General features: G+C 38.5%; 1 protein-coding gene across 1 annotated transcript; it reads left to right on the top strand.

Moving 5' to 3' along the window:
- The first annotated feature begins 923 nt into the window (after positions 1 to 923).
- Positions 924 to 21,346, top strand: oprd1a (opioid receptor, delta 1a). Its single transcript, XM_035909678.2, has 3 exons — positions 924 to 1,399; positions 15,483 to 15,838; positions 20,740 to 21,346. Exons 1-3 carry the CDS (start codon positions 1,149 to 1,151, stop codon positions 21,267 to 21,269), a joined length of 1,137 nt encoding a protein of 378 aa, XP_035765571.2. The 5' UTR covers positions 924 to 1,148; the 3' UTR covers positions 21,270 to 21,346.
- The last annotated feature ends 945 nt before the right edge of the window (positions 21,347 to 22,291 follow it).

Raw genomic sequence — 22,291 nt, 5'->3', positions numbered from 1 at the left:
CTCTCTCTTCATATGTGTGTGTGTGTACAACAGCTTTATGTTAATGTACAGTCCTTAATATGTTTTGTGGGGGGCGCCAGAGGGAGTGTTCGCCCAGGGCGCCAAACAGGCTAGGACCGCCACTGGCCAATATGAAGGCAGGCAGGCAACATTTCACACCTGCAGTCAATTTAGAATCACCAACTAATGTAACCCGCGCATCTCTCTGGACTGTAAGTAGAAGTCAGATTGGCCAAAGAGAACTCACACAGGCACAGGGATTCAAACCCAGGACCTTCATGTTGGGTTTGAGTCACTTGGTTAGCCCAGTGAATGGATGGATGACTCTTTTTAATTTTAGTATAATTTTACAATGTAAAAAGCAGGGAATTTGAAAGTTTATCTCTAATTTTTATCTGTACCATGTTTCCGAAGGCATAATTTATTCCTCCCGCTGCCTCAGCAGAGCAGCAAACATCAGGACAAGCACAGTTCCCACCCTGGCTTTTATGGCGTTATTTTTGTTTTTTTACGTGCGCTCAAAAAATTTTTTTTTACGTGCGCTCAGAATAGTGGCACCAAAATAACGCCATACCTGTAGGCGGACACATCAACCTTGCGAACTTTAGCGTGTGTTTATGTCTTCTACAATGGCTTCACTGAAAGTGCGGTTAAAAGGCAGTTTCAGTATCATTAACGTGCCCTGTTTCCAGTTTACACGAGATAAGTGGAATTTGAATCTGTTTCTCTTTCTGCGCAACTTTAAAGTTTTATTTATTTCTTTATTTCCAAACCTTGCATTCCCGTTTATTCCAGTGTGACTTCATATAAATGAGCAGGGTTGACGTCGACGCACGGGTATTAGAGAGCTGCCGGGCTGTGAGGTGGGGGTCTCCGAGAGTATAAGAGGTGTACACACAGCTAGAGCGCACAGATGCAGCTGCCCGCTTTCGGGGGGGCACTTACTCTTCGTCCGTTTGGATAGAAAACTCTTACTCAGAGGCTCTAATCTGCACGTTTTTTGGAAACTCTCCTGCTCGCCTTTTCCACTTCTTCCCTCCAGTCTGACTAGTTTTTTTCCTCCTGTGTCAGTTTAAATCTTTACCTTTCTTCTCACTGTTGCGCGGTTAAGTTTTCGTCACCGAGGACAGAGTGGGCAGCACTGCAGCATGGAGCCTTACACGGTCCCCGGAGCTCAGCTCTCCCTGTCCGACCTTTACTCCGTCATCCCCTTCAATGTCACCCTCCCGGATGATGAGAGCGACTTAATGGGCGACAGGCTGCAGAACTACACCGAGCAGCAGAATCCGGTGAGGAGCGCCGGGGGTATAATCATAGCCATATCCATCACGGCGCTCTACTCCGTTATTTGCGTGGTGGGACTTCTCGGCAACGTCCTTGTCATGTACGGAGTGGTCAGGTAAACACTATCATGCTTTATTAGCACAGTCACTTTAATTAGTTGGTGGCTGTTGATGAGAGCAACAAAACCCACTTTATGCGAAATGCAAAGCTTCATTTCGGGGTTTCAGGCCCTAAATACGCGCTGATTTCAAATCCAATTCAAATGTGTTGCTTTAAGTTTTCTTCAGTTATCTCAAGAGCTTTTCTAAATACAAATTAAATTTATGTTTTCTGAGGAAATGCACACGAATTAACAAAAAATCCCAACCAGACCCTTGTAGGATACACATGGTGTAAATACCAGAAAGTTGCTTGCTAATTACCCATCGATTGCTCCTTTCCTGCACTTTTTTAGTGTCTGTGTGTGTGTTGAGCCACAAGTGTGTGCTTGCACTGCCCCCGCATTTGTAGGTGAAATATGCGCATGCCAAACAAGTGATTTAAGATTCCCTGCATAAACCATGAGATTGGTCTTTTATTATTTCTGCATGAAGCAACAACATGCACCAGTTTCATACTAAAGATGGTTGTTATGACTGACTCAGCCGTGCCTCAGTGAGAGAGGACTACTCAAATAGTGTTCATGAGCTCAAACTGATCTGTGGACCTTCAGCTGCACGCTCCTCTTCACTGAGTGTGATGGAGCAGAGTAGAAATGGAAATCCTGCAGCTAGAAGGACCAACGGAGACAGCATTTGGTCTCTTTATAAAACTGTAGGTTATATGCCCTAGTTTTAAGATTATTATTGTTATAATTATAATTATTATTATTATTCTATTAGTGGGTGTTGACAGTTTTATTGTCAGTCCAAGGTCTCTAAGGACTCTAAAAGAAAAGAAATAAACCCTGTACGCACTTATTTCCCAGAAAAGCCTCCCAGCCCTAACCTGCATGATGAGGAAAAAATATAAACAAATAAATAGACAAGAAAAAATGGCTTATATTGCTTGCTTCTTATCCTCATTTATACCTCCTAATCTCAGATATTCTCTTTATCCCCAGTATCAGCCAAAGTATTAATCACGACTCTTGGCTGGAAAATTGAAGAAGCAGGTAATATTGATTTAGGAGGCACCAGCTTTGGGGTAAAGCAGCTGTAAAAAATGTGACAAGATCGGCAAAAAATAATGCAGTTATGTATCTATCTTTATCCTAGCTATATCCTAGCTGCTGGTCATATTTCAGCCTATGGAGGGAACAATAGAAGACAGCAGCAGGGGGAATCCAAACAGAGAAATAACATAAAATCTGGAATGTATGCTGTGGCAATCAAAACTGATCCATATTCAGAGCTCTGAGGTATTTCCATTCAGGTGTTGACGTGAAAAGATTGGGAAAAATAAGCCACCTAAACACAAAGCAAGGGAGGAAGGAGGGAGACAAAAAGGGGATGTCTGAGGAGTCAGCAAAGTCAGTGAGTCACACTGTGAAGCGATTTACTTTACAACGACGTCACATATTTCAGACAGCACCCACACCTCCATGAGACGGGAAGCTCGAGCACAGTAACCCAGTGAGAATGTATCATCTCCTGTGGAACATCTGTAAGCTCTGATAGTAATGTTCTTATTAACAAAATCTTAGAGTTGCCTTCAAATGAAAAGTTTGGCATTCTCTAATAGCTGTACTATGGATTTATGAGCTCATTAATACACAAAATAACAAAATGCTTTAGGGGAATTTGTTTTGTAGTGCCTTTGTGTTTGTAAAAACTGGAGGCGTGAATAGCAAAAAAGCAGGGGAGTCTCCAGAACTATAATATTTGACAGATTACATTTTCCTTTTTTCTTTTTTAAAGCTGCATTTTAAAGCACTGTTTTTATCCACACGATGTTCCAGTAAAGAACCCACGACTTCTAAATTTATCTCACTCTTCTTACATTTTCAAAAAAAAAAAACCCCCAAACAAAGACCCACAAAATACGGTTAAACAATCTTGAAGAAAACAGTAAAGGGCCCTTGTGTAAGTCCATCCACTGGAGGGCAGATTGCTGCCTGATCGTCCCTGGTCAGAATATCATCTTTGTGCACTTCTACTTGATAGACAATCACTGCATGCTTTTCCTCTTTGTTTTGTGGAACAAATACATTTTGTATAATTTCCATTTTACATAAATTGGCTGCAATTCAACCAAAATTTTAATTAAAAAAAATACAGCATTAATAATATGGCAGTTATGTCCTTTAATTTTTCTTTCAGGAATTCTGTTTGTAAGAGGCTAGCATCCTGCTAGCTGACTGATTTAAGACTGCTGACTGTGTTAAGAATAACTGCACACACTGCCTTAATGCCACCTGTACTACAAATAATAACTGGATGTTAAGCAACAGGAGAATTTTCCTAAAAAATTCCAAAGCATCCAGAAATTTAGAAAAAGTAGGATTTCTCCATAATGTTAGGCTTGAATCCCATCTGTTTTATAGAACGACAGTAATGGAGCAATTTAGAGAGTAAAAACTGTTATAACTGACAGTACTGTTTTATTATTATCGAAGGTGTATTGGAGTAGATTTTGTGTTGTATATATTTTGCTGTATTTTCCCAATGTAGGGCCAGTGCGTTTATATAGCTGAAAACTGTGTATTTTTATATCCAAAATTGCAAAGGTGTGGACCCAGGAATCAGGACAATGCAGAATTGAAGTAAAAATTTGAGGAACTCTAATTTGATAACATCCATCCATCCATCCTCTTCTGATTATCCAATTAAGGGTTGCTGGGGGCTGGAGCCTATACCAGCTACCACAGAGTGAGAAGTGGGATACTTCCTGGACAGGTCGCCAATTTGTTGCAGGGCAGTTCGATTATATGAAAGGTTTTTAATGTCATGTTAATGTTAATGTCACTTTATTGTCTTAAGTTTTCGCCTCAAAATACTAATAATACTAGCTATAAATTCAGAATTCCACTTTTAATTTATAATACTGTATAATGATTTTCTTTTTGCCATATCAGATCAATGAAAAAGAGCTTAATTGATATTTATTTATTTAATAGTGATGAACTCTGATGGAACAACCATATATCACAGCAGTGTTTAATAGACATGCTGGTTTAAGTTGCAGTACCAGCAGGGGGCGATATTTTATTTCAAGACAACATGAATATGGTTAAAGAGACATTCCGAACACATTTACATGTAAAGACATATTAGCCAAGAAGCTTCATTGTTTCTGGCATAGAAGGAGTCTGCGATGTACTTTATAACTTCCTTGGTCACTAGCCAAGGGTTGGGTTTAATTACATTATCTCCCCCTACTGGTAATGCAACTTAAGCATGCGTGTCTATTTCACGGTTAAGAAGATGCAAGGGGTGAGATCCACATGGTGGACCAGTGTGTCCATTACACTCATTGCTGTGATAATTAAAGATGGGCACAGTGACTGTTTCGGAGGAATGCATTGTTTTCATGATCCATGCAGAAAGTTACAGCCAAGTTCAACAGTTATATTGTCATCACTGTTAAAGTGACTTGGTGGTGCAGTACAGTGTTACTACAGCAAAGTGTCTCAGCATAATACCTGAAAGTCCCTGGTCCCAGACTAGGAAGAGACACAACCTCCTTTGGGGTTGTGTCAGGGGCTGTGAGAACCTCTTATGAATAAATAAACAGTAGCCTCTGTTCCTTCTGTAGCAGTATTGCAATGAAATATGTGAGAATTTTCTGCCATACATGGGGTGAGATCGATGCAGGCTGAACAGAATGGCAAACAGTACTGGGGGTGTTTTGCCGAGGGGTGACCTGCATGCATGGCTGAATAAATCAATAACTAGAACTAGTTTACTTACTGCCAATGGTCACGTGTCAGCTTTGATAATAATAAACCAAAAGCCCATTTGAAAGCATCCATCTGTTTTTTGTTTTTTTTTTAATATAATGAATTTTGAATTTGTGCCTCCACTTAGGTCTTAGAAACTTAGAAACACACACACGCAAAACATGCTCCACATTTATAGCAGAGTCTCCCTGGATGCTAGCATCATTGTGGATGTCACACCGGTCGGACGTGACCTGACAGCCTATTTTCTGATGGAGAGCATGATGCAGACGCAAACACACGCTTCAAGCGATAGTCCATTCAGTTACACGGGGCAGGATCCTTTTATCTTCCACTGGTTTTCCACCTTCTTGCTGCTGCACTGTTTAGATAAGAACCAGTTCAGTGCTCATGCAAAATACTGTCAAGTGGGCTAAATTTGAAATCAGATCAATATGCAGGTAATGGAAGCTGGGCTCAGTTTGTGTGAAAATAGACTCTTACTGAGCTTCTTCTTGTGGATTATTGTTCAATCGCTACTGAGACAGTAGGTTTTGAAAACATTTACAATTTATGTTTTGGACGTACTGTAATGGGAATATTGTGTAATGACAAAATTTAAAGTTAATTACTAGGGTTGGAATTTGCTTGGAAATATTGTAGCTCGTTGCCAGTAGGAACATGACTGTGTGTGTCTGAGAGATGGCAGTCAGTCTGTTCATTTCCTGGGCTGAGTCAACATGGCAACTGCATCCCATGGCTTGTCTTGCATCTCACACAGCAGGGATTGATGTCAGTGTGTGCTTGTGTTTGTGTCCATGTGTAGCCTTCAGAGGAGAGTCGAAGCTGACTTTTGTGTCAAAACTGAATGGACTGATGTAGTCACAAAATGTATTGTACCTTTAAGCTGCACTGAGATGAAAGATAAGGACTTATCTAAATGCAAATCTTAAATCTCTGTAGCTCAGTGTATCAAGAAGCACTTCAAACTGCTGATGGTCATGTAGTAGTGTGGAGGAGATTTTCTTTGCACACTTTAGGTCCATCGGTAGTAGCTGAGGATCAGCACAGCATGTGCTAATAATTGTCATGATGTGTGTGGAGTTTGGAGCCAAAATGCAGACTAGAAAAACGGATTGGAATAAATGAATCCTTATTCAGGTGAGCCAGCAAATCCAGATGACAGAGGGAAACTGAAAGCAAACCAAAAGAGAATACACAGCAGGAGCAAACAGTATGACTCAACAAAGCACAGTGGGAGACAGAAACAATATACACATGCACAGGATAACAAGAGGATGGGCAGCAGGTGGGAAAACAGCTGACAACAATTAAGGGAGACTAGACACGAGAAGCAAACACAGGATGAAGATAAAATAAAACAGGAAGTACCAAACTATGCCAAACTATGGAATCGCAAACAGGGACAATGACGACTTGACAAGGAACAGGGAACACAGGGAAGGAAACTGAAATAAGGGAACTAATACAAACCAACAAAAGTCAAGAAAATAAACCAGGTAATCATGATAGTAAGAACAGCGAACAAAGCACACATTATCACTGCCAGATAAAACTTGAAATACTAAATATGAAAGAGAGCGCAACCAAGGCAAAGCATAGTATTAGATCAAACTTAAAATGTGAAACAGAGCAGACAGAAATGAAAGGTCCCAAAGAGAAAATCCTGAGGAAAAACCCAGGATCATTGAAAGAACAGTGTACCAGTCTTGTAATGGCTGCCTCCAGCGTCACAAAGCTCAAATCATCTCACTGGGAGATTTGCATTATCCTTTGCATCTGCAGCTATTGCACAATGCTGTCATACTCATGTATGTCAAGAACAAATGAGGGAGCTATGTGGCAGCTAACTGAAAACAGTTGATGTGACATTTATGTAAAAGTGCATCGAGTAGTCAGCAAGACTAGAAAAAGCACTATATTAATGTGGTACATTACAATACACTTTTGCCCATAATGGCATTGCAATTCATTCCAGTTATTCTAAAAGATCAAGAATTAGCTAGCTAAAATACTGTATTTTCACAATTGTTTTGAAAGACTAAAAACTCTTAAACACGTGGTCCTTTTTCCCTTTTACATATAGAAATTATGTGAAAAAAGTAAGCTTTTAATTCCAAGATTTATCTTTAACGACAAAATTTTAAAAACCTTAAAGATGAGACAGAAGCAGAGATGTTTAGCTATAATAGACCATATTTTCTCGCATCATAATAAACTTAACTAGTATGTGAGATAAATGGATTACCAATTACTCATTATTTGTATCTATCCAAGCATAAATACACAAACAGTTATTTTGGGCCATAAGATTGAATAATAATAATGGATTGGATTTATATAGCACTTTTCAAGGCACCCAAAGCTCTTTACAATGCCACTATTCATTCACGCTCACATGAATGGGTGCCTAATGAGGAACATACAAGCGTAATCATTTTATTACTTCTTTAATAATTATGAGCCCAAATCCAGAGTTTGTGTTGTTCATAAAATAATGTTTAACTTGGTCAAAATGACAATAAAATAATATATAGATGAATAATTAAAGCTTTAATAACAATAAAATAAAAATGTCCCAAGTAGTGCTACCAGTGTTAATCTCGTTAAAATGACATTACTGCATTAACGCAAATCTCCGTTAACGAGTTGGCGTGCGTGGGCCTGCACGGGGTCAACGCGTTAGCGCGGTTAGCTCATTAGCGCAGTTAGCTCATTAGCGCGGTTAGCTCGTTAGCGCGGTTAGCTCGTTAACACGTTAGCGCCATCCAGTCTCACGCACGCTAACTCGCTAACAAAGATTTGCCGTGTTAATGCGGTTATGCCATTTCGTCATTTTAACGAGATTAACGCTGACAGCACTAGTCCCAAGTTTGAGGTCTGAGCTGTGATGGAGCTCAAATCTCAACTTTTGGACAGCTACTGAGTATCAGATCCTTTCACTATAAAACTCTCACGGTATGTAAAGCCTCACCTGTCTGAGGTGAAGAAAAGTGCAGACAGAGAGTTAAGGTTTGGTTCTGATAGGTCTTGTCGCTCAGAAATAATGAACACCATATCTGTGGGTTGCAATTTACTTGCTTTCAGAAATCTCACAGACTCAGTTGTAGGTAAATTTAAAATAAACCTTTCGGTTTTTTTTAAATAATCTCACAGGAAAATGAGTAGAACTCAGTAGACAGCAAACATCATTTCCTGGAATGACAAATTTTTTTTATTAACCTCCTCCACAGCTCTTTTCTCCCCCAGCAATTTAAGAACATAAACTGTGTCTTTTGCATTTACTTTAGGGGAAATATCTACATTTCTAGTTCATAAACTGTCAGTATCAAAAATGGATGTGCTTCTCAGAACATCAGTAATATGATCTTTCCTTTTTCGCAATTCTTGTTCATCCCAGGCTTTCAGTATTATCTGCATCATTATTTTATAGCAGCATAGGTAACGTTATCCTAATCTTCTAATATTTTCATTAGTCTGCTTACTCATATGTGATTCTCAAATTCTTAATTTATCATCACACAGATGTGTCTCCATGTACATGATTTGTGTTGTGGACAGAGGGGGTAGAGGGGTTTTCACCCGCGCCATATGGGCTCCCACGCAGTCTTTAAATATCCTGACTGTGTGTCACCAGAACCAAATGACAAGTGTCAGTGTTAATGTTGACTGGTTGACAAGTGGGTCAGAATAAAGGCTGAGAGCACCAGGAATGAGAGAAGTGTAAAAAAAAAACATCTCTGAAAGTGCTCTGACTTTGCTCTTCTCTGCGACTGGCTGATGGACCGGTAGTAGCCCACATACCGGTTGTGCACTGCTTCCATCTGGCAATGGAGCGCACTGGAAATGAGAGTTTTTATAACAGTGTGCAGCGAACACAAGCAGCAGACTTTGAAGAGCAGATAAAATTAATTGCTTAATATTTATTCTATCCCTGTGGTAACCCTTGAGCTGGTGACTCCTTAGGCAGCCCACTAGTTGGCCTAAAACAAAAAAGCTTTCCCTGAGTGCACTGCTGCACTGCTGAACAATGCAAACCAGAGGGGCTCAAGAAGTGGGCATCCTCAATACTAAATAAAAAAGTAGGTGTATGCGGAATATTTACTTTTACCCTGTGGTAGAACACAAACGGTGACAACAGTGTGCTATAACGCAAATGGTAATAAACAATCTTGTGTTTTCCTTTAAGAATTTTCTAAGCATTTTTTGTAATTTAATTAATGGTACTATAATTTCTTAGTTCTGTTGTGCTTTCAGTTGACATCATTCATATGATTTAGGCTGTACCTTGGTACGATGTGAAGGTGGTTCACATTGTACCAAGGTGCACTGCCATGGTGACTTATACTGAAGGCCTAACGAGCACTGGAGCAGGTTCTGTTCCAAATTAAAGAGGTATGGGATGTACTGAACAACCAGTCCTCCACAAAATAGTGTCAACATCCCTGGAAGTTTGCCAGGATATCAGTGCACAGATAGTACAAGGCTCCACAGTTTTTTACTGGCTAGCAGGTCTTTGTCATCCCCTGATGTACATCAGTAAGGAATATAGAAAATTGTACTGTACTCCTTGATTTTCTTTTTTTCTTATTTTTCTGTTGGCTGGCCACAACTGTACAATTTTAGTGTTCTACGCATCACAATACAGTGCAGAAACAAGTAGTAAATACAAAGTAAACACAAAGTTTTTAAATGAGGGTTTTATTTATTTTTAAAAAAGAAACCTTTCCGAATCAACTTGTCCCTAAAGTAATAAAAAGTAATTGTCCTTCCACCTTGTTAAATCATGAATTAAATGTGATTAACCACATCTTTTTATTAAAGCTGAGCTCAATTTCACTACCCACACCAAGGCCTGGTTATTGCCAAAGCTGTTGAGTAAAAAATTACTTGAACATCACCTTTCTGAGAAAGTGCAATAGGCTAAAAGAAATCAAATAGCAACACACCGTGCTGAAATCGCTTGCTCTGCTGCAAGCAGACCTACCCATGCTTGTGACTGTTCAGATGCTGCCAGTCCCACCAATTTCATATGAATACGCTTGTACCCAGATTGGGAATCCCTGGGTTGACTTTTCAACTTAATTACAACCTTCATATGCCACTTACCCTGTTTGCTGATATTAAGATAAATGAAGGCAGATTAGGTAAATATATCCAGGGTATGTTGAGACTGAGTCATAGTATAGGCACCTGTACAGGTACATGATTGTAGGGATGTCATCATCATACATTTCTAAGCATGAGGGAAAAAATGATATATTGAGGCAAAAATGGTATAAAGATCTTAAAAAAGTGAAAAAAAAGAAATTAGAAGCCCAAGAAATCATGATAATTATTTCATAACATGTCTTTCTTTAATGGTTAAAAATATAAGGCTGTGTGCAATGGATTCTTCATGATCCAAAAAAAAGATATTTAATTTTTATCAGTGTCTGACTCTGTTGTGTTTCCACATCCTTCCTGGTTTGTTGGGATTTATATGCTGCTGAGCTGTCAGTATTTGATTAATGGTAAGGGATCACTTGTTTGGATCACTGACAAGGTGAACAAGCAGAAATTACCTTCAGAGCCCAGGAAACAGGATGGCTAGCATTACTAAGACACTCTCAGTGTGCATCATCGTTTGCTTAGAAATGAAGGTCAGGGACCCCCGCTGCAGCCCACTGCTCTGAGACTTCTTTTTTCAGGAAATGATTGGATTGCTGTGACAGCCACTTAGCATGATGCCCATGGTTTTAACCCAAAACAAGCAAACAAACAAAAATGAGATTAAACTGCAGGAACAAGATTTTCCGCCTGTCACCTTTATATGCTGAAAGCTGACTGTGACTGAACCTCAGGATCACTTGAATTAGTGCCTATCAGAAAAATACTTCTGCATAACAACCTGTCAGTGTCTGGTGTAAAATTAATGTTGTATGTCAATGTGTCTTTTGCTTGTTGCCTGCTGAGAGCATGCATACTGTGCAGTCCAGACCAAAGCAATAATACTAAAACAGAGCCTTCCATGCAGGCGCTTTTCTCTTCTTCGTGACCTTTTTTTTTTTGATTTCTTACAATCCAGCCAAGCTAGGGCATACTAGCATGGATCTGACACAGCTTGGCAGTGGCTTTACCTCAGGAGCTAGAGCAGGGCATCTCTTAATCAGAAGGTTGGTGTTTCAATCCCTGGTTGCTCTAGTCTGCATGCCAAATATCCTTGGGTCAACTAACCCCAAGTTGTTCTCTGACCGCATCAATCGGAGTAGGAATGTGTGTGCGAATGCTAGATAAAAAGCACTTAAGTATAGATGAGCTGCTTGTATGAATGAGTGAATGAGGCTTGTTGTATTAAATGGTTTGAGGGACTAAAATGTCAGCGAAATAGTCTACAGCTAAAAGCTAATTTATATACTCAAATTTGAACAATCTTACTACCGTGTCATTTCCACTATTTCCTCATGTCATATCAGAGTGGGTGTTATATCACTGAGAATCTCCTACAAGTTGCAAGTACAAGCGTCTGTACTTCTTTAAGGTTCCTTGAAGATGTTTCACTTCTCATCCGAGAAGCTTCTTCAGTTCTTCTGAGAGTAATTGGCAGAGTCTACGGATAAGTGTTTGGTTGACTGTTCATGGGCAAAGAAAAAGAAAGAGAAAGAGGGATGATAGAAGCAGGAATGAGGAAGGAGAATTAAATTGGTGCAGCAGGAAAAAAAAATAGATGACAAGGTGCAGTTATATCTTTTTAGAAAGTTTGCAGAGTGATTAGACATTCAGGGAAGAAGAATGCTATAGCTCTAACTGGTGGTACCTCACAGCTAACTGTTTTTTCAGGCACTCCCACAGTGTTCAATATGTCTCTGATGTGTGCAAAGTCATTTGGATGCATTATATTTCTGCCTTTCCATTCCACCATTGTCCTTTTGAAATTCAAAACTAACTCGATCATAAGTTTGACTTTTCTGTGTTGCTGCCCTGAATTACTGTAGGTAATTTCTGCAAAATCTTCTGTGTGCTACTGCTGGTTAGTCAGTCTCTGCGTAGCCTCCTGAATGATTAACATTTCATATTTGATGGCAATTTTCCCTTCATAATTAGTAAGAGGTGTAAAAGATAAGAAAAAAACTAGCAGGTTCTTTGACATGGAACACAAGAATTAAATGCAGCCTCTAATTAATTACACCAGTAGTTTTCCTTTTATGAATTATGATAAAGCCCGTTGCTCTTATAAATAATTACTAATTTGTTAATGGTCTGTGTCAGTTTTACCTTCAGCTGAAAAAAAGAAACACAGATTGAAATGAAACGTTGATGTCATTTAGAGACTAAAGCTGATGCTGAGAGTGAATAATAATAGACCAGCTGTTGAGACGTTTTGACAGCAGTTGTAATTATAAATTCCTGATTAAGCCGACATTCGCTTTAGACTAATTTATTACTTTAAGAAAACTTTTCTATCAGACTACAGAGTTCTTTCATTAATATACTTGTAGTGGAAAAACTCCCAAAGATGATTTAACTCTTAAGGCCTAACCTAATATGACACGCTGCAACTGTTCTACAACTTGAAAAAAATGACATAGCTTAATTATGATTTATCTCATAATAATCTAGATCCAGTTAACGAAAAAAAATGAAATTAAAGTAGATTTTTTTTTAGTATAAGATAAGAGATAAGATAAGATAAAACTTTATTAATCCCTCGGGTGGGTTCCTCTGGGAAATTTGGTTTCCAAAAAAGCACAGCACCAACAGAAGTTACAGAATATTATATATATATATATATATAGATAGATATAGATAGATGGATAGATGGATAGAGATATAGATAGATATAAATACAAAGACATATATCGATAAAATATACAAAGGGGATAAATAGAATAAATAGGAATAAAAATAAAAATAAAAATACAAGTGAATTGCACATTTCAAGTATGGAGTCTATTGCACCGCTGATTATTAACAAAAAGTATTGCACAAAAGGTGATTGCACAGTGAAGTGAAGAGGCACTACAGCTTAGTTGTTCCCCCCTCCTTTGTCCTCCTGTTTCCCCTCCCTCTCCCCTCCAGAGAGGAGTTAAACAGTCTGATGGCGTGTGGGACAAAGGAGTTTTTAAGTCTGTTGGTTCTTGTCTTTGGGAGAAGCAACCTGTCACTGAACAGACTCCTCTGGTTGTTTATGGCCGTGTGCAGAGGATGCCCAGTATTGTCCATAATGTCCAGCAGTTTCTTTAGTGTCCTTTTCTCTGCCACTGACACCAAAGTGTCCAGCTTCATGCCGACCACAGAGCCAGCCTACCTGATCAGTTTTTCCAGTATCAAAGTGATTCAGCCATGGTTGTTAGTGTATCTAAAATGACACAGAAAAAAGATCTATTAATTCATTAGAATTAGATTTTAAAATATAAATGACTGTGATTGAGTTATTGGATACAAACCCCTATAATTTATTGAGATCTCACTACATGTTGTGGCTTGAAAAAAGACTCACTAAAACATTTGAAAGTATGATGACTTATCTACTGCTTTGGCTCTACAATGGCTCACAAGGGCAGTTTGCAGTCTATTTACAAGCTGTAGGCGCTTGTAAATAGTGCAAATAGTGAAACCCACATTAAATGTATCTACAGTATATTTTGCACTATTGATCTGCATTTCCTACACAATTATTTCTGCACGAGGTTTCCCCTCATGCCGAAATAACAGTGTTGCGGTAATGTATTAAGTAATCTGTTACATATTACCTATAAGCTTTTGAAAAAGTAATACAATAATTACTCCCTGCAGAAAGTAAACGATTCCAACATGTCCTGAGATGCATTGTCTCTAGTTAACCTTTTATGACTTAGCCTGTCATACTTTTTTTTTTTTATTTTTTTTTTTTACATTTTTTACATATCAAGACAAATAAAAAGCCACAGTGATTCCACTATAGAATCATGGACAGGTACAAATGAGATTGGCTTCCACTAGCTGATGTTCTGCTTGAGTATGGTTTAGGCTTTACAATAATATTATCTTTTTCTGCTATAAAATGAAATGTCAGTATCTCCAATGTTAAAAAGTTAAAGATAGAAATGGGGAAAAAAAGCAACATTTTTTTTCTTGTTAAAATTATAGACTACGAAGAAAATATGCTGGAAATGAGCTACAAATGAAGCATGTGACTTGAGCAAGAAAAAGTGCATGTGCACTATGAGCAAGCCAGTGTGAATTTGGCTTAATAAAACTGTCACCGTCCTGGATTTTAATCCCCAAACCTTTGAGTTTCTTTGAGATCTGAAATAATAACTTATTTTTAACTAATTATTATTATTATTATTAATTACGCTCCTAGCCTTTAATTATTCTTAATGATGAGGTTTTGGCCCCTAATTAAATGTTATTAATATTCCAGACACTTGTTACTTGTTGTGTTTGAGTTGCAGTGACTGTTTTGGGTTTATGGAGTTTGAATGAGTTGCTGTTCTAGTGTCGGCTTTGAATCCTTGGTTTCAGTTCTTAATTTAACTTTGGATCTGAGGAGAAAAGCAATTAACTTGTAGTTTATTTTTGGGATTTGGTCATCTGGAAATTAGCAAGGCAGTGCAGTCATAAATGAAACTAAGCCTTTGTTTGTAATTAATTCCAACGTGGAATTATATCTAATTATTTCTATAATATATGAAAATGACTAGAGGTAAAATGGATCTAAAGTAGGTAACAGAATAATTGAAATATCCATTTTCCCTGATGAAGCTCAGTTGGTAGAATGGTCGCCCCATGATTGGAAGTTTGGGTGTTCAAATCCACTGAACGGCTACCCTGAGGTACCCCTGAGCAAGGTACCATCCCTACACACTGCTCCCCGGGCGCCTGCTTAGTGGCTTAGAGGCTGCCCGCTGCTTCACTGAGTGAATGGGTCAAATGCAGAGAAAGTAATTTCTCCACGAGGATGAATAAAGTATACATTATTATTATTATTATTATTATTATTATTATTATTATTATTATTATTATTATTATTATTATTATTATTCTTAAGAAGAAGAAAGGACAAAAATGCACCAGTAACACAAATGACACACTTTTCTATTCAAATGTCAATTCATGGGCCTTTATGTCATCTATTCTCTACATACACTATTTCTCTCTCCAATAAGCTAATACATTATACCCAAATAACTATATGATTTTCAGTTCAACTGCAGCTGCAAGTAGACTGGACCAGGGAGGCAACTGTGAGATGATCTGAAATAACCTGTTTTTTACTGGGAAAAAAATCATTAAAAAATATCAGTTTCTTTTTAACTTTTACTACACCTTCTGTCTACTTTGTGACCACAACCAGATACACCAAGATGAACACTGCCACAAATATCTACATCTTCAATCTTGCTCTTGCCGATGCCTTGGCCACCAGCACGCTGCCCTTCCAGAGCGCCAAATACCTCATGAAAACCTGGCCATTTGGGGATGTCCTCTGCAAGCTCATTATTGCCATCGACTACTACAACATGTTCACAAGTATCTTCACCCTCACAATGATGAGTGTAGATCGCTACATCGCCGTGTGCCACCCAGTCAGGGCGCTGGAGTTTCGGACGCCTGTCAAGGCCAAGTTGATCAACATACTCATCTGGGTCCTGTCCTCGGCAATTGGTGTGCCTGTCATGATCATGGCTGTGACCAAAGTGGCAGACAATGGTAAGACTGCGAGTGCATGTTCTTTACCTCTTGGTAATATTTTAAGATGATTTCTGAATTAATTTATATTGTTTCAAAAATAAGGCTGAATATGTATGATTACTGAGTGCTGGTTGAAGTGGTGGAGAACAAAGGTAATTCTGCATTCATTTGAATAATTTGCATCTATCAGGCAAACCTTGTGGTCCTTTAGTCGGAAATGAAACCGTACACAAGGAAATGCAACAATAGCGGCAACTGATTCTGAATCAATACTCTAAACTGTTCATTGTGTATTCTAAGAGCAAGGAGAAGAGCCTCTGAAGCATCTACACTACTTGATACAAAAACTGTCTAATGAAACCTAAGGTAATATGTTCCAGGAGACAGATTCTGTAGTTGAGGGTAGGTCCTTTTGAACTGCTTTTTCAGATGTCTTCTTTTGTTTGGTGCCACAAAGTAAGTCTAAGATTGCATGAGGATTATTCAATTTTCCAAATAAATGTATTTGGTAATGAAGTCACAGCCTTCTCTGATAACCTTTAGCACATCTTTGAAGGAACATAATGTAGAAAAAACAACAACTGTGTATCGCTGAAATACTATTGCTGAAATATAGTTGCCGGTATAGGAGGTAGTGTGCCCTTTATTTAGCAAAGTGTGTGATCCTTAGTTGTGTAATCCTAGTAGAGACTTCACAGTGTGTTTCAAAAATCACATATCTGCTGCCCAAGGCAATTAAAATTTTAAAAAAGTCATCTAACAATCGTTTAGCAGTGACAGCTGAGAAGTTGTGTCTGACAGGATGCATTGAAGTGATAAGTTTAAGGTAGTTTAAGGTGTTTTAAGTGTGACGTCATTAGCCGTGTCTGGGCGCAAACTCCGCTGCAGGTCCATAAGGCAAACGATCACTGCGGCATCACTGAGAGTTAAAAACTGTTTAAATTCTTTCATCTGTAATAAAATAATCATTGTGGCTGCTCTACCAGGTGTAACAATTAAGTTAAACATCCAGGCATCCATGAAAATGGAATTTATTAAACTTAATAGAGTTAGAAGTTAGCAAGGAGTTAGGTCACTAGTTTCCATCTAAATATAATATAGCCCGTCCTGACTGAGAAATTTCTAAAACAAATTAAGACGTACAGCTCTGCTATCACTTCTGACATAAATGAAGACAGGAAAGTAAACAGCAGTGACTTTGTAGGGTTACTTTAGTTTGGCTAGCTGATATATAACGATGTGCTACGTGATCGCTAGCGACACAGCTATGTTAGCTTAATATAAACAGTGAAGGTGGAGGATCAACGCTAACTTTTTTCCACTCAACAAATGTTAACGTGAGGGTGGGAGAACAACTGAGATAATTCATCCACAATACGAGGTTAGTCATTAATATACTGCTGCATGGGCTGAGCTGTAGTTACATCGTAAGAGTTTAAAAACTGAGCTTTAAAATGAATAGTGATAATAAACACAGAGAGAGGCCGACAGTGATCACTGCCTGTTTTTAGGGGCTTGTTGAGATTAAATAGAACAAGATACAAATCATTAAAACATGTTAAAAACACAACAGCCTTATTAAACGCAGAGTAGTTTGGGCCCTGAAGCAGGATTCATCGATTATAGACCGGATAGTGTGTTCCTGAGGTGTTCAGAGCCCATTTTATATAAAGTGAAGAGCACTGGTCCTGACCAAGCATTAACAATTGGCACTGAAAAATAAAGCACTTCCACTTTCCATATGAGGAAGTTACATTTACATAGAGTGAATGAGCTACTCCAAATATGCACCTTGCTAACCCAAACTAAAGCAAGAAAAGCATAGAAAATTCCATTAATGCTTCTAACTTGTGATTTTGTAATATCTAATAATTACCACCAAAACAGTTTATTCTCCCACAGAATCAGCTAAATTGATTATACTAGTATTAATTGGAATTTTTCTTTTCTATCTGTCTGAAGCTAATTTCGTATTTGTTCAGTTTGCTCTTGTTGGCTTATAGACAATAGGATAATGTCTGTGAATTCTCTGAAGATCAGTCTCTGCTTTGCCAAAGATTGTCTTCAGTACCAAAAAGTAAGGACAATCAGGGATGAAGCATAACAGATTTTATAGCCCTATAAAGTCAATACAAAATGTGGGTGGAGGAGACGCTTCCTCACTCATCTAACACTCAGTCTTGCAACGAGCTGCCTGAAAATCAGTACATAAAATTACAGCTTAATCAGTTGTATTGTTAGAGTATAGCTGTTGGCCATTATGAGGTATGTCCCACTATGATGTGCAATAGAGTGATAATGAGGCAAAAATAATCTTTTTATCAGACAGTTTGGAGAAACTGCTGTATCTCTGCACCCTAGCTGATGTTTCTGTGAAAGACTCAGAGGGGTGAAACAGAGTTACAGCAAATCCAAACTTTATCCCTGGGTCCACATCTTATTTTATTTAGGCCCCTGTATATGTTATCGGGTTTCTCGCAGTCTGTAGCTACAGAGTTTGCAGCTCAAGGCTCACCTTGTTGTCTGCTAAAGTCATGTAAAGTTACTGCTGATCCTTCAAACCATACAGCAGACAGTCAACACATAGCTATTAGTGCGGCACAAAGACAAACATTGTAACAAATGCACCACCTGTAACAAAAAAGCCATTTCAGCTTAAACCTTCCTTTCACTTGGACATTCCTGTACAGCTTCTAATGCTGAAGACGGCGTCTCGTGTCATTTAAAGGGTTTAAATTGAGCAGACGCTTTGCAAGCAGCTGAGCGTACACAGCAGTGAGGAGTTGATTGGGAGATTTTGTCTCTGATTAGGAGGAAATGTCTAGCGCTGCCATTGGATGTACAGTTTGTGTTTACCATGGTCAGCGTCGCGAGAGGCGAGATCATTTAAAAGTAGTTGAATCTTCACAAAAAAACTAGCAACGTGAGCATCGCTCTCATTTTCAAAGAAATGCCTTTCTTTGCTTTGTTGAAGACGTCTTTTCACTTTGTTATTACATAATTAGACTGCTTGACCATGAAGGTGTTGACGGTTCAGCTTTATTGATTTTCATAATTTAATATAATTTAAATTCCCCTTCGTTTTATTTTGATTCAGTGTTGCTGCAAATCAGACATGAAAATAAAAACGACAGTTCTTAATACCAGCAAACAGCCATAGCCATATCCATTCACATGCATGCCAATGAATAAAACTGGAAATAGTTGAGTCTAGGCTTAAATTTGGTTGATCCTGACTTAAAACTTATTCTATACACTGCTAAAGTGTATGAAGACTACCATGCCAGAAAACCTTGGAAAGATTGCGAAAGTCTGCCACCCTCTTACAACTAAAAACAATGTTATTATCAGTCAATGTTTTCAGATATAACCTATTAGATTTCTCAAAGATGGGGGCTCTTTGCAGGGTCGCTGATTGCAAGACTACAAATAAACTCCTTTTCAGATTATTTTCCATCCTGCTCCAGGGAGAAACTGAAACACTGTTGAACAGTGGAGCAGAAACATAAGGAGTGTTTGGCCACAGTCTTCCTCGTGTGTGCAATGTTCTATTCTGTTCAGAGAAAAACGGGTTAAAAGAAAAAAAGGAGGAAGATGCTGCAGAATGTGAACATGAGGCTGAGAGAACAGAGAGTTCAACTCAATCAGTCAGTCGATCGATATGTTCAGTCCTGTTCGCTCTCCGGGGATGCAAAAGTGCAGTGATCAGCCTAACAGTAAGGAAACGTGAAATGTGCAAGTAGTGACTAATCTTTCAAAAAATTCTAATATAAAGAGTGAAGGAATTGTACAGTAGTATATTCATTGTGATGGTTGAAAAGACTAACTATAAAAATAACTGCACGTGCATAAAAATGTGTGTATAAATTCAGTGATGCAGGTCTGTACTGGGATGATAAGTTTGAGTTGCCCACACAAGTAAAATCCAGGTACGCTCAGGTACAGAAGTTATAATAGAAAATGATTTGAAATCATTCATATTCACTGGTTATGATCATGTATTTGTTTATCGTTACTGTGAATGCTCGTCTTTTTAGATCCTTATGAGGCTTGTATTTATAATGCACTGCTAAAAAAAAATTACGGGATCAATTTATTAAATATTCTGATGAATAATTTTAGTAGCAAAGTATAAAATTTTACAGATTCAAATCAATTACTTTTCAAGCAAAACATTCAACGAACAAAATAATAATAATAATATAAGAAGGGTCAGATACTTTCACATCAAAAGTTAAGATTGTTCATGTTAACTAATATATTTTAAGGAGTGTGCATGGATACTGTACACTAAATTAAAAAAACAGTATCATCAAAATATAAAATTAAGCTTTTTATCTATTTAAATTTTGATTATTCTCTTATAGCTAATGAAAACCAGAAGTCCAGTATTTCAGTTTATCAGAATATTTCATGTAAAGTCTGAAGAAATCAATATTCAAATTCTCAGCCACTGGACCACAAAATAAAGCATTGTATGAATATATAAGTATGTGCCCCATATTCTAATATGCTATAGGTGACCAGTAAGGATAGAAAAGACCTCCACATACCCCCAGTTTATTCGCCTATTTATTTTACACGTAAATTACATGTCACTACATGTGCTTCTATAACTTTTGAAAAGTTATTAGCTTTTGCTTTATTCTCTCTTCTTCAACACTTTAGGGGACTTTTTATCTCTTATTGTGTGAACAGCTGAGTGCAACATTATGAAACCTTCCATGACAGACTGTCTGAAAATGTGCTGAATTTAAAAGTCTGCACTACACACGAAAGGTTCTTGATCTTGTACCACAGCCTTCACTGCAGTTTTTTGGATTTGAATCCTGTGGTTTTTGCTCAGATCTTTCACAGATGTTAATTAACATTAGCCCTATTTTGTCTAACACCATCAAAATGTTGTTGTTTTTTTTCAGGTAAAACCACTTGCATGTTAAAGTTTCCTGAGCCTGACTGGTATTGGGACACGGTGACAAAGATCTGCGTCTTCATCTTTGCTTTTGTGGTCCCTGTGATGGTCATCACCATATGCTATGGTCTGATGATCCTGCGTCTGAGGAGTGTTCGTCTGCTCTCAGGCTCCAAGGAGAAAGACCGCAACATGCGCCGCATTACCCGCATGGTCCTGGTGGTGGTGGCGGCCTTTATCATCTGCTGGACCCCCATTCACATATTCATCATTGTGAAGACCATGATAGAAATTGACAGCAGGAATCCCTTTGTGATAGCTAGCTGGCATCTGTGCATTGCTTTGGGGTATACCAACAGCAGCCTCAATCCTGTCCTCTATGCATTTCTGGATGAAAATTTCAAGCGATGCTTCAGGGATTTCTGCCTCCCCTGTCGGACCCGTGTGGAGCAAAACAGTCTGACCAGAGGCCACAACACCACCAGGGAGCCAGTGTCCATCTGTGCTCCAACAGAAGCAGGAAAGAAGCCGGCATGACTAGGCATGGATCGGGTCCCCCATTGCTCTCGTTCAAGGAGGATCCAGCAAGATCTCCAATCAGAAGTCACCCAGATCTCTACAACAGAGTTTTAAGAGTTTCAAAGGAAGAGTTGACACAGTCAAATCTTGCCTTATTCTCTCTAATTTGGCTGTCAAACGAGACGTTCAAATGAATAATTAAAGGTAATGGAAAACAAGTTTCACTCTGATCTTATATTTCTATTAAAGTTCTTACTGTCCCCCCTCAAAGTGATGCCTTACGGAGGCACTGAGAGTAGAATGATATTGATGGCCTAAAATGTTTTATCAAGATAATGAAACAGTTCATAATTTAGGGATCGAACGCTGAACTTTCTGATGACACAAAAAGGGCAAAGAAATCCCTGAAGGAGTCTGTCTCAAAAAGTGTCATTCATATGGCATTTATCTTGGTACTATAATCGAGCAGAGAATGACTGAAGTACAAAAAGCCAAAAGTTTAAAACGATGGCCTTTTCAAATCCGACTTTGCCATTTCATCAGAGACATCTGATGTGGGTTAAAAGACTAACTCTTTCCATTTGTACATTTAACATCATCTCATAATAAGTGAGCCTTACAGAGGAGAATCACACAACTCTTGCCCACCGACAGCTGGATGATGAATTACAGTAGTTTGTTGCACAATGGCAGCAACTCTCCACATGGAGAAGCAGGGAATTCTTGTTTGGTATTCCGTGTGATTCAACCACCCTTTGGGTATTTTTTTGTATTTTTCTTTGTTTCAAAAAGAGACACGTGGTCTGTGCTGAAAGACAATTTTGGACTCAGTGGATTTGAAAAAGGTCTGTCATAACAGATATAGAATCAGAATGGAGCCCACTCTCTGGGGTTTGTTCTTAGAAAAAGACAGAATAGCATCAAACCACTTGTGTTTGGATTTCCATGGGCTTCTTTTCTGCTTACCTACTTGACTTTCTGTAGTGGTGTCAAGCGCACAGAAAGCCTCTGAGCAGAATCACTAAAGGAGGATACACCTG

This window comes from Neolamprologus brichardi, chromosome 22 (assembly GCF_056152115.1).
Source record: "Neolamprologus brichardi isolate AB-2024 chromosome 22, ASM5615211v1, whole genome shotgun sequence".
Taxonomy (NCBI): Eukaryota; Metazoa; Chordata; class Actinopteri; order Cichliformes; family Cichlidae; genus Neolamprologus; species Neolamprologus brichardi.
This window is presented reverse-complemented; position numbering and strand designations above follow the sequence as displayed.